The sequence below is a fragment of the Manacus vitellinus genome, unplaced genomic scaffold, assembly GCF_001715985.3.
Source record: "Manacus vitellinus isolate BGI_N305 unplaced genomic scaffold, ASM171598v3 scaffold_3_pilon, whole genome shotgun sequence".
NCBI classification, from domain to species: domain Eukaryota; kingdom Metazoa; phylum Chordata; class Aves; order Passeriformes; family Pipridae; genus Manacus; species Manacus vitellinus.
This window is the reverse complement of record NW_021940535.1, coordinates 29,686,100-29,699,572: the sequence shown is the minus strand read 5'-3', so window position 1 is coordinate 29,699,572 and position 13,473 is coordinate 29,686,100. Positions and strand designations below refer to the sequence as shown.

The 13,473-nt window shown below is 37.4% G+C and overlaps 1 protein-coding gene across 1 annotated transcript in view; it reads left to right on the top strand.

The window, feature by feature from the left end:
• Positions 1-12,323, top strand: part of NXPH1 (neurexophilin 1) — a 137,453-nt gene extending 125,130 nt beyond the window's left edge. The window contains exons 2-3 of the mRNA XM_029961888.1: positions 7,790-7,935; positions 10,382-12,323. Of these exons, the coding sequence (XP_029817748.1) occupies positions 7,790-7,935; positions 10,382-11,143 (908 nt within the window). The 3' untranslated portion in view covers positions 11,144-12,323. The remainder of the gene's footprint in view (positions 1-7,789; positions 7,936-10,381) is intronic.
• The last annotated feature ends 1,150 nt before the right edge of the window (positions 12,324-13,473 follow it).

Below are 13,473 nucleotides of genomic sequence, written 5' to 3'. Positions count from 1 at the left end.
GCTTATAGGAATGTGGAACAAGAACAATAGATCCTTGTCAAAATTTATTTACCTAGCTAGACTTTCATTTCAAAGTTAGCAGCACTCTGTAATACTGGTATAATACAGGGGTCTTAAAACTCTGTTAGACATTTTTAACCCATTTTAATTTATTCCATGGAAGTTTAATCCCCTGCTGAATGGAGATGGGGTGAATTTTCAAAAGTCATAATCCACTGAAGTAAAAAATCTCTAATGACAACATAGACAGCAGGCTTCAAGAGTTTAGTTTAAAGTCTTTCTAAAAATGTAAAACTTAGGGCAATAGTTAATAGGATATTTCATACAATTATATTTCAATCCCTTTCCAAATCTTTATACATTCACTTGCATCTTTGCCATTAGAAATATTTTGGCTTGATTTCTGTTCTTTTAAGGCAAAAATCAGAAAGCTGTAAAATTCTAATGTGAAGATTTTCACAGAGTATTGTAACTCATTTGGTCCTTCAGTTCACAGACAATTATATGTGATATCATGATGTTTTCTAAATTGAAAGAGAAATGATGTCTTACAAACAAAACACCTTCCATTCTGCCTTAATTGGGCAAGAAAATAAAATTAAGCTACATAATACCACACTATCTTCATACTTCTGACTACTGCCTCCCTAAGATCGTGCTCTATGGTGAACTTGCCACTGGCTGCAGCAAGAGAAGAGCCCTAAAGAGAAGATACAAGGACTCCCTGAAACAACATCTCAGCCTTGGCCATATTGATCAACATAACTGGTCTACTCTGGCCTCCAATCGGGAGGTCTGGAGACACACCATCTATAACGCTGCTGATGCCTTTGAGAACGCACGCAGGATCACTCTCGAGGAGAAAAGACAACACAGAAAGAATCGTGCCTTGCAGAATTTACCACCTAAGGAGTCTTTCTGCTGCGCCTTTTGCAACCGGACGTGTCTATCTCGTATTGGCCTTTTTAGCCACCAGCGTGCTTGTAACAAATGTGGGTAGAGCCCTTCCCAAATCTTCATTCAAGAAGCCTAGCCATGATCTTCATCCTTCTACTCCTCTAGAGTTTTTATAATTGACTTTAGTGATGGGTCATGATTTGGCCCATAAATTGATTGGATGTATTCCACATTTCCTATGTACTCCAAACCTACACTTTTACGCTGTCCTTTGACTACTACCTTTGGAGCTGCCTAGTTCTGGAAGTACCTGTAACTCAGAAAACACCTTCTTTATTTTTTGACCAGGAAGCTACTCTCGTGCCAACCATAAATTTTTACAGCTTTGCCTGACCTGAGCATCCAGACAGCAAAATTCTGCCTGAATCGCACAGGAAAAATACTGCTTCCTTGCTAGATTTTGTTTGGCCTACTGGACAAGAATTTAGGTGGCATCAGATGAAGCTGGGATGTGACTTGTTCAGAACAAACAGGAGGAAAAGATTCTCAGAGAGTCTGAAGCAGAGATGAGGAATGGCTGGTTGCAGGGTGTTTCACATGCTGGAAGTTTCATAGAGAAAAAGACAAGTTCTTGTAAGTGATGTTTATTGAAAGTTATAAAATTCATGGCCACATATCCAGCTTAAGAAGTCCTCGATCTGCAAAGATTTGAATATGGAAAAGACTTTCTGGTACCTGTGGTGTATTCTCTCCCTAATTTTGTATTCCTTGATAAACCCAACTTTTAACCGTTGTTGGAGGTGTAGTATGGGACTAGATGGACTTTTGTTTTGACCTGCTAATGCTATCAAGTTCTTAAATAAAATAGCCAAGGAAAATCACTTGCTTTTGTTTCTCTCAGAGCTACATTTCTGAAGGAAAAAAACAGGGAGCTTCCTTCTTTGAAAGGCAACAGTGACAGCAGTGTGTATCTTCACCCCTGCTTTCTAGAAAAAGGGTGGAACATTTTGTAGGGTTGGCTTTTCATCACTTCCTGTTGTGGATCTGTGATTTTTGTTCCTGGTTAAAAGTCCCCAGTCTTCTCCAGGCAGATAGAGGACTCTGGATGTTTAATTCCAAGTCTGATTTCCACTCCAAAAATTTGTGAAAGGATAAAGAAAGTCTTTATCTTACAAAAAGCTGACTGCCACATCTGAGAGGGCAGCACTGGAAGAATGAAGCAGAGAAAAAAAGGAGAAAGAGAAAAATACCAGTTAGGGCACTGCTACCAGAAGAAATCTCTCTGTAATTATAATCTAAGTCTGATTTAAAGTACCTATTTGTCTTAGATGACTAAACACTTTTTAAAAGCCTTTTTAAAGTTCTTTTAGTCGTTAGAGAACAAAAGAAGCTCGATAAGACTAATTTTTCTGATTTTAAATACTTGTGAAAAGTATTCATATGATTAAATCAAACTCAAAAGATAAGAGAATAGTACAAAGTGACACTGCTTCTCAAAGGAAACCTCCAGTTGGGAAATCTCCTATATCTAAAAGTAGGAACAATACCAGCAATTCTGCACACCTTGCTGTTTGAGTAACACACCACTGGCTTCAGCATGCTTATGGATGTATAGTGGACTTGAACATGAGTACAGCATTTCGGAAGGCATTTACATAGAGCATTCATTGGCCCACTTCCAGACTGCAGCCTTTGGGTTCTCTCCATATTACTGTCTACAGGGTAAACTATCCACCATAGGTCAGGTTATTCCTGGTCATCATTAAGCCTCTAGGTGAAGAGCATTAATTCAGTTTTGAATGTTCATCAATACCTCACGGAGGGAGAGGAAGCAGTTCATTCTGTTTCTCTCTCTTGATTTTGGAATAAACCTAGATGAATAGTTCAGACCTCAGACCAGATTTCCAGGTGAATAAGGTAATCAGTGAGGTGATTCCCACCCTAGATCATGGACTGGACTGGCACAGAATATTTTCTGATCGGGACCTAACAGGTGGCAGGCCACCACTTTCTTTCATCTGTTTGTTACCATTCACAGGGCTTGTGGCAGTGTCACAGCTTAAACCATAGTCCACAAGAATGCAAAGGAGAGAAAATGAAACTCAAAAGCAAAATTCTGTATGGTAGTTCCTAAGTATTCTTGTGGGAACCAACCACTTAAGGTGCTTTATCACCTTTGTATTTCCTGAAAATTATTCGAGACTTCCTAGTTTTCAGATCTATTTATAACAGGCAACTTACATTGTGTAGAAAGCACTGCAAAATTTTAACTTTTGCTAGTTTTTGTTCTTTTGCAGAGCAACCACTGCAATATCTTAATATTTTATGATAACAACTGTTAAGAATTATAATGGCTCCAAAAAAACCAGTGTTGGTTTATACGTGCCCTCATCTTTCTGTGGGTGCAAATTTTCTAATTAGTCTTTGATTCTTAGTCAGATCGCAAAGAGATATCAACTGATATAGGCGTTCTCATTTCAATGATGTTAGATTTTACTGAATTTATATCAGCTGTTGTCAACTGAATTTATATCAGCTTTCTCATCTTGCATAACCGCTGTTGTGTGAATGAAAAAACTCAGGTAGCCACATTTTTGTTTTAACAAGGGCCATTTGAAACAAGAATGATAGCTCATAGGTTAAAACAAGAAAAATACAGAATTTAAAGCTGAACTGAGCGCAGTTGATAGTATTAATCTGAATTTTACGAATCCTAAGGAAGTTCTATGCAAAAATTTTAGTAACGATGTATCTTAAGTTCAATTTCCTAACTTAAAGACAGTAAAAAATATTACCTTGCCTCTGTTTTCTGTGACAACAAATTATATTTTTTATGCTGAAGTGAATGATTCTAAGTGATTACTTTAGAAAGCATTATTGAAAACTTCAAATGCCTCTTTTTCTGTGGTTGATAATAAAAGGAGGTCACCACAACAATCTGCAGGGCTCTGAGCAAGGACCTCTACTGTTCAACACATTTTTGTAAATGACTAGGGGAAGGTGAGTGAGAAAGTTTGTTAATGACAAAATATCTCAGAGTAGAAAAGATAAGATCCAAGAGGGAGGAGTGGCAGAGAGATCTTACCAGAATTAGTAAATAGGCAGTAAATTACGGAATGAAATTCTGTGGTAGCCCAAGTAATGTGAAACATATTATAAATATAAATCCCAGTTCCATGTATAATTAGGATTGAAATTTTAGTGTTGTCAGTTTCATACAAACATCAGTTCAGTGTTCATTAATGATCAAACTCAAATAAAGTATTAGGAATTAGTAGAGAAAAAAGTCTGAATTAATAGTGGAAGGCCATATTTACCATCATACAGGACCATGGCTCTGACAAATCTTGGATACTGTGCTACATTCTGGTCTCCTCATTTTAAAGACAGAACTGGGAGTGGAACCAAGTGGGCTTCAGAGAAGGACAAAAAGGAAATTCAAAGGTATATGTATAGAATTGCTTATGTACAAGGATTATTTGTGTGGCCCAGAAGGGTCAGGGCTGGAAAAGTGATCAATATTTGTTTACTATTATGAACGGATACAACTGAGACATGTTCTAGCGGGCTAGAAGTGGGATGCTGTATGTAGCTAGAAATCATAAAATTTTCCACTCACTGATATTTGTACAAGAAAAGTTTAATGTGTAGCAGCAAAGAAAAGTAAAGAGGAGCATGGGAAATTTGGATAGAGCCTGAATTTTCCATCTGGAGAATGAAAAGTACTCCAAGGGCTTCAGGAGCCAGGTTCAAAACAGTTTGAGGAAATAGAGCTGTGGAACTCATTGCTGAAGTACATTGTGAAGATTAGAAGTTTACAAAGGGTCAGAGTGAGCAAATGCACAGAAGAGCAGTCTATTGAGAGTTACTGAAACATATACAGAAACAATACCTAGCAGTGGAAACTAGAATTGACAGCTGGGGAGAACTTAGGAGGCCATGTTCTTGCTCTTCTCCAGGAATCTCTTACAGTTGTTTTTGGAGAGAAGAAGATTTTTCTAAATGAGCCTTTGGTTTGGTCCTGCATAGCCACTTTTGCGTTCTCATTTGACACAGTAGATCAGGAGTTACTGTTCCATTTTTCAGACTCAGCTGAGTTTGCATTTTTTGATTGACCAACTCACATCCTTAATTTTTTCATGTCATGCAGCAAAAGGCTTGTAAGTTAAAACCAGAGAGGTTTGTTTCTGTGAAATATTAATATGTGTGGGTTTCTGTGTTTGCCCTCCCTTTTGAAAAAGTGTCAGTTTGCAACAGGTACAAGTCCTTCAGTGTGTTTTACACCCCCCCCCCTTATTATAATATCTCCATCAACTTGCATTCTCAATTTCTTTGTTTATCATCAAATTCCTGTAGAATATTGAATTTGACTTGTCTGGAAATTATTAATTTAATAAAATATTTAAATGCTGTTGTAACTTTGTACAATGTGTAGACAGGTATAGGAAGAAAAATTGATCTGAGTAGAACAGTAAACTATGTCCAGATTTTCCTTCACCCATTGCATAAGCAGGATTAATATGAGAACATGGGACTAATTGAAAACTTTCTGAGTGCTGTCCTGCCTCGATAATGGTTCAGCTTACTGTAATGTCCATCAGTACTTTTTAATGTGTGTTGTTATCTGGGTTATCTTACTGAGGAAAGAAAATTCTGAATTCTTTTATACAGAGCATATGCAAACACAGTGCTGCCAAGTTCTTGCAGTGTTATGCCAGCAAAAACAATCTTGGTTTTGATTAGCTATTTACCTGAAGAGAGAGATTTATCACCTTGAGCATTAGATTGTTTGTTTATATTTTCATTTGCCCTCAAGTAGTCACACATTTGGAGGAATAAATGCATAATTTCTAAACCAATACTATAATTATAGGTAATGAACTGTAATAGAGCTAGAATAAAAGGAAAAGAGTGAGAAATCAAGAGGCATTCTGTACCTTTTTGAATTACTAGTTTTTTAATCTCTGAATCGATCAGCCTTAAATTAATATTAATATACCAATGGTTGATTTTAAACTGAGAAGAGGGCCTAAATCATCACTTGACACCTTCATGGATTCCTAAGATCCTTTTTCAATTTCATTTTCTCTACTCCAAATGTTCAGGTTTGACCTGAGTGTCGTGAAAGAGAATTCCAAAATTTCTGAGACAAATAAACTGCCTATCCTTTAGGAAGTCCTAAAAGAACTACATATATTCATTAAAAAGTGTTTAATGATGTTAAACACCATTCCAAAAAAATTTTCACCCTCAAAACAAAGAATACAGAATGAATGGAGTATTCTATTTTAATGGATTCAAAAAATTATTACAGATAAATTTCTGTCTTTTTTAATGATGCTTTGGGATATTGTTCCCAGTGAAACCACTGTCTTTGCTTCTTCATAGAAGAAGCAGAAGAAATGGAATAGAAATTTTTCATTATTCATTATTTATAGGAAAATAGCTACCAAGCAGTCAGCTCCTGGTACTTTTTGGATATCAGTAGACTTTACTAGGTAGTGGAAATCTGTACTTTCTATTAAAAGTACAAGACCAGAACCAAATGTCAGTCTGTCATGCTTAATGATTGCTTTTCCAATGACATTCGAACCCTTGGATAAGCATTTCTGGATCTTTTTGCTTCTTTACTATTTTTCTATATGGACATTTTTGCCATCATCGTCATTCAAATCCAGTTCTAGCTATGCAGTCATGGAGGAAATCCCCCTACTCTGCCCTCTTGCAACATTGATTTATTGCACTGCAGTGGGGTTGTGGGTTAACACTGGTGGGCAGCTAGGCAGCTCACAGGTCTTTGCTTACTTTCTGCCTTTGCCCTATGGGACAGAGGAAGAGGAATGGAAGAATAAAAGCAAGAAAACTTGAGAGTCAAGATAAAGAAAAGCTTAATAAGTGAAGGATAAGTGGGAGAGAAGAAAAAGAGAAGAGAAAGAGAAGTGAGAAGAGAAAGAGAACAAACCAGAACAAGTGATGCAAAGTCAATGCTCACTAACTCCCAGGGGTAGAGTGGTGACCAGTCAGTTTCTGAACAAAAGATGTCTAACCCCCTCTAAACCCACACTTTTAATTGCTAATGTTACATATTATGGAATATATCTTTGGTTAATTCAAGTTCTCTGCTCAGTTGTGTCCACTCCCAATCCACTGTGCCTCTCCCCAGTCTATTCACTTGAGGGGCCAAGAGAAAAATAGAAGGCCTTGATGCTGGGAAAACTCTGTTCAACCAGAACTAGAACATTAGCGTGCTGTCAGCATGTGGGTCAAAAGTCTAAACCATAGCACTGTATGAACTCCTATAAAGAAAATTGACTCTATCCTAGCTAGAGCCATTACAAGTGGGCCAAACTTCCTGATGTTTCATTATAGAAGTGACACTTTGCTGTGGAAAAGAAGGCAACTCTGGTTATAGTGAATTACTTTATGAGGTAGAGTGTGCAAGTTTCTGAACTATATGCAGATACCCTCAAGGAAGAGGACAAAAAAACCTCTATAGAATTTAGGCTGCTGGCTGTTTTATTATCCACTTGAAATTGGCTCTTTTTCCATGCACCACTAGAATAGGTCTATGTTTCAGTTTCACACTACTAAGCGCAAAATCTCATGCATTTGTACGCTCTTTCCTGTATTATTGCAGCCTTGCGTTTGGAAAGGAGAGATCGAAGAAAATTGTGGATCGGTTCATGTGAAAAAAATGCTGCATTTGCAAAAATTCTATTACACAGCAATGCTCTGTGTTATTGGGTGTGTGAGTCTCTGAGGATACATGTAGCTACTTTCTATAGCACATAGTATACTAACAGTATATGAGAAAGCAGTTGGTTGGAAAATGTTAGCAAAGAAAAATGAATTATAGAGCTTTTTTATTAACCCTTGTGGGCTGTTTTTTTAGTGCTTACACAGACGCTTGACTCGGGAGGGCAGGTTCAGGCCTTTAATCATGAATATAGCCAGTTATCCACACTGAAAATTGCAAACAGAGGTCTCGGGGCTAACTGCATGACCAGAAGTCTTTCAGGTATTACAAAATCGATGACAGTAACAATCAATTGTATCTGTTAGATCAGGTATGAAGCAGTATAGAATGCATGGAATCTAAATCGTCTATTTCCATGAAATATGCTGGCTTTCAAAAAACCACTTTTTTCAATGTTATTCAATGTATTGGATCAGTCAGCAATCATTTCAGAAAATATCTCCTTCCTTTCCTGAATGTTCAGTTTTATATATCTGAAAAAAAAGAGACACTTCTTTTAAAGGCATCTTGTTACATGGAAGTTGTAGTGTAATCCTATGAAATGTAAATAATTGAAGATGAAGATGATTGAAGATGAAGAAAGAAAAACAAAGATTAAAAAAAACCGTGAGCAAAGAAAATTACAGTGATAAGCAGTCCGTATCCTACCTACAGATTACGAACTCTGCTGGCTAACTGCTTAGATTCATAGCATGTTGACAGATTCATGCTAGACAGGCACATTTTTCCTTTTAACCACATTTCTTTTCTTATTTTCCCTCTTTCCCCATATGCCACAGAAAAAAAAATATATTCTGAGTCTCTTTCTCTCTTCCTGTGACATTTTCATTGCTGCTTCATTAACCAGTGCACCATCAGTGCATTTTATTACAGCTTCTCTCCTGGCTCACTGTGTTGATGCTAAAATGTAACTATGAACTGGCTATCGAAATGCTAGTCTGTGTTTAATCCTTCTGTCCATTCAAAAAATGAAGTAGTAATATCTTTGGCAAAATCCTGAATTAAACCCATATTTTATCTATTATCCTTTTTGGCCCACCAACTTGAAATGCACTGGGGAGGTATAGGGTGGGGTGTGACAGACTTAATTATCTATGTATTTACTGTAAAAGGCTGGGGGCATATCTCCTATCTAATTAGTGTATTAAGACAATTTAGACTGATTTTATGTATATGCCTTCAACTGACCTTGAAAAACTACTGAAGTTAATGAAAGCATGCTTCAATTTCAGAGTTTTTAGGAAATGAAAAGGCCATGTTATGATAGATATCCTCTGTGACATATACCTGCAGTTGTACCAGTAGGGAGGGGACATGATTTAAATACTATCTGGTTTCCAATGGGTTTCCTGGGTAGGGAATGCACTCAATTCATTTTTAAGTGAAGAGAAAGATGTAACTGCAAGTATGATAGAAACATGTAAATCAGAGGAACAAAGGAGGCATATTCAGAATCTCATATGTAGCCGTGAAAAGGGAAATAAGAAACGTGATGGCCTCTTCAGAGCAGTGTAAATGTTAGAAAATGGGGCAGTGTGTGTGGTGAAAATTTTCAGAGGGAATGGAATAACGTGTTGTCAGTCACTTTCCATCCACCCGCTGCCCCACCAATTCCAGCACTCCCTGCAACACTCGATCAGAGCTCTCTGCCAGTGCTGCATGTTAGACAGCTGCGAGCCTGCATCTGTTTTCTGTTTTCCACTCAATTAAGGCAAAGAGAACAACTATAAGCAAGACAAATTGCTCTGACAGTAAATTTTGTGACAAACTATGTCTGAAATATATGATTTTGTAGGAAATTTTGCAAGACTGTCTTTTTTAAATGTGATTTTGCAAATTTTTTTATTAGTACTTTTAAATTGGTGGCCTTATTTTTCTTGTAAGTACACAAAAGGCTTTCTGTCTTACACAGATCACTATTTGATTTGGGGAGGAAATGGTGAAAAAAGAAATGAAGCAAGGAAGGAGAAATGCACGTCATACTAGATACAGACAAGGCAAATCAGTAGCTAGTCTGTAAGGGACTATAAGAAAAGACTGTGACTCCTCCTGTATTAATTGAGGTGGATTACACAGTATGTACAGCTGTCGATGTCAAACTCATTAAAATTTTCATTATTCTTTATTTATTTTGTAGTTGTGACTGAGGGTCCCAGTCAAGAACACAGACCAGTGTGTACTCATAAAAGGAGTAGGGAAATTATATTACTCTTATTAGATTCATAATGACATGGACTCTGAGCATGGGCAGGCTGGCACCACCAAGACAGCACCCTGACAGTGGACACTAGGGGCAGCAAAAAAAAAAAATGAATGTGACTCTGATAGTGGAGAACACAACCAGTTTGCAGAGAGAACATTCAAGCCAGAATGCTTCACTCTGAGATGCCCCATACAGACCGAAGGATGACACGGCTACGTACCTTGTTTTTTGTAGTAATTCGTTACCTACTCATCACTTACAGACATCATAGCAGGAGAATATTTTGAATGTCTTGGGATTAAATCTGAAGGGTAGTGTAAAAAACTGGCAAAGGAGAATTAAGTAATAACTCCTCGGAAAATAGAGGAAAATAGACATTTCTGGTTTGGTTTACTGAGTAGAGAGATGTAATTTAATTTCTCAAAAAAAAAATTCCCTATGATTTTGAAATATGGTCATTTTGGTCTCAAGTGGTAGCATTACATATCTCAATATCTCTTCTCCTTCTTCCCTTCTTTTTTCAGGTTACCTGTGCAAATTTAACAAATGGAGGAAAAACAGAACTATTAAAATCAGGAAGCTCCAAATCCACACTGAAGCATATATGGACAGAAAGTAGCAAAGACTTATCCATCAGCCGACTGCTGTCACAGACTTTTCGTGGAAAGGAAAATGATACAGATTTGGACCTGCGATATGATGCCCCAGAAACTTATTCCGAGCAAGATCTCTGGGACTGGCTGAGGAACTCCACAGATCTGCAAGAGCCTCGACCCAGAGCAAAGAGACGGCCCATTGTCAAGACTGGGAAATTTAAGAAAATGTTTGGCTGGGGAGATTTTCATTCCAACATCAAGACTGTGAAGTTAAATCTATTAATAACAGGGAAAATCGTTGACCATGGCAATGGGACATTTAGTGTTTACTTCAGGCATAACTCCACTGGTCAAGGGAATGTATCTGTGAGCCTAGTGCCCCCTACAAAAATAGTGGAATTTGACTTGGCACAACAGACAGTGATTGATGCCAAAGATTCCAAGTCCTTTAACTGTCGAATCGAGTATGAAAAGGTTGACAAGGCTACCAAGAACACACTCTGCAACTATGACCCTTCAAAAACGTGTTATCAGGAGCAGACCCAGAGCCACGTATCATGGCTCTGCTCCAAGCCCTTTAAAGTAATCTGTATTTACATTTCCTTTTATAGTACAGATTATAAACTAGTACAGAAGGTGTGTCCTGATTACAACTACCACAGTGACACACCCTACTTCCCATCAGGGTGAGGACCAACTTCTGTCTGAGACTGAAGCCTGGGGAATAAGAGGTTGTATGACAGGTCTGTAACCTCAAGGAGGAAGGCCACATCTATTGCCTGGAATGTGTCTACCTGCTGCTGCTGCTGTCAAATGGCTGCAAATATGTTAGTGGAAAACAATCTGATGTAATTTTTGCCCAGTCAGCTCCATGTATCAATCTAGGTGTAAATCACTATGGATTTGAAATAAAACCATACACATACACAGAGACACACATACTTTTCAGTGCACATTACTGAGATTCCTATTAAGAAAGCTTTCATTGTCTCATGTCTAAGGTTTAAGGATAACTTCTCATCAAGCAAAATGGATTAACTAGACAGAACAAGGTTTCTAACGCAGACTGTCATGGAAATCTCCTTGAAAGTCCTTCGAGTACATGCCAATCAATAATCCCCACTCATGCATTCTACTGCTTGAAGTAGCTGTACTGGTAAACAATACTGTAGGAGTAAATACTTGTTAAAATGGGAAAAATGTGTGTCTAGAGCTCAGTATTTCTTATTATATGAACACAGCAAAGCGTCATGACTTTTTCCAGCACACAGTAGGCACATTCGAGGTGGTGTTCGGTGGCTCTTTTTCCGTGGAGTGAGCCTCTTCCTAGTAAAGATGGGCAAACATTTGGAATTTACATGTGAGCAGACATACTGGTTTCATGTTTCTCTGACTCTTTAAGCTCTGATTCTTTAAACTTGTTTGAGTTTAGGCCAAGTTACTTAAAAACTGCAATTGATCTCTAAGAAGGAAAATGCCTGGCGGAGAACATGTAAGTTATAAGTGGCTGTCTTATCTTTATTACAAAATATTGTAACAAATTCAATATCCTAGTCTTCATTTGTATGAATGGTTTGTATTGTACATAATTTAACCAGTGTTATTTGAGCTGCTTATTAATATTAACTTGTAATTGTCTCTCTGCTTGTTATTGGTTAAAAACAATCAAGGAAATGAGGAATCCATTTTATCAATGTAGCTGTAAACTCCATTAAAAGACAGAACTATGTACAAAGCATTTATTCAGCTAAAGTATTGTTGAAAGCTATACATATACAACATTACTACAGTCTGTCTGTATTTAGATATTTTATTTCCAGAGAAAAATGAACTGTATATAAAAATAAAAAATCTTAAAGTTGAGTTTCAATATGTACTGTGTAGATAGTAGTTTAAATGGTTCTGACAAGCAGATAACACTCCAAGTCTAATATGGTTTTCAATATTGTCTCTTTGCATATGCACATATATATATACCTCTATCTATAAATTTGTGTGTGTGCATGTTTGTGCGTGTATATGTACATGTGTGTGTGAGTGTGTGCAAATACTTATATATGTTGAACATGTAAAAATTTCTTGAGCCCTATTTCTAGCAAGCAGATTTTATTACTGAAGGGTCTTGGTAATTGAGTAGAAGCCCCCACTTGGATAACAAATTACAGGTGCAGGGCTTTGTTTAAAATGATCCATTATGATTTAAAAGTGGGAAAACATGGAGCCACTCTCTGTGTCCACAGGCCTGTCTTTGCCTTAATTCTAGCCTTCTCTGAGGTACTGATCTCTCTTTATGGAATGAAGAGATCCCTTTTTATGGTACAAGGGAATTTTCTTCCTATAAGCAAAAAGCTCATAGCTTTTATATACATATATTTTTTTTCCTTTGTGTGTGTGTGTGTGTGTGCGTATAGTGGCATACTTTACCCCCAGCATCCAGGAAACCAGCAAATATAAGAAGTCCATGCCTAAAAGAAGACTGCCCAAAGAAGAACTCAGTATTTCATATCATATCTTTCAGAATTATCATTCCTGGTAATGTTTTCTTCCGTCCTTCCTCCCTTACCTGCAGGTTCTGTGCTCTTGTGTCAAAGCTGTGAATGCAGATATGGGTCAGCTTCCAACTATGCCCAGTGTTATGAACAGCTTCTCCAAAATCCCAATAAACACTCCAAGAAGTGAAAAGTTTGAAACAACTTCCCGTTGTGAACCCCTCTTGCTGAAATGTGCAGAATCTAAATGAGACTGAAATAAAACAAGTGGATAACATTATTGAAAGTAAATGTTTTCCACTGATGTGTGAGTAGGAGAGGAGACTTCCATATTATTATTGCTTTGGTTTCTTCAAATAGATACGCTTCTGGGAATTTCTTCACTATGTATGACATTTCCCAGGACAAACTTGTGACCCTTACCCTGTACAGATTTGGAGAAAGAAATTGTCCAAACCATGCCATCCGTATTCTGATCTCACTCAGAAATATGCTAAGACACAAATTTTTTCAATTTGACAGGAATAGTGA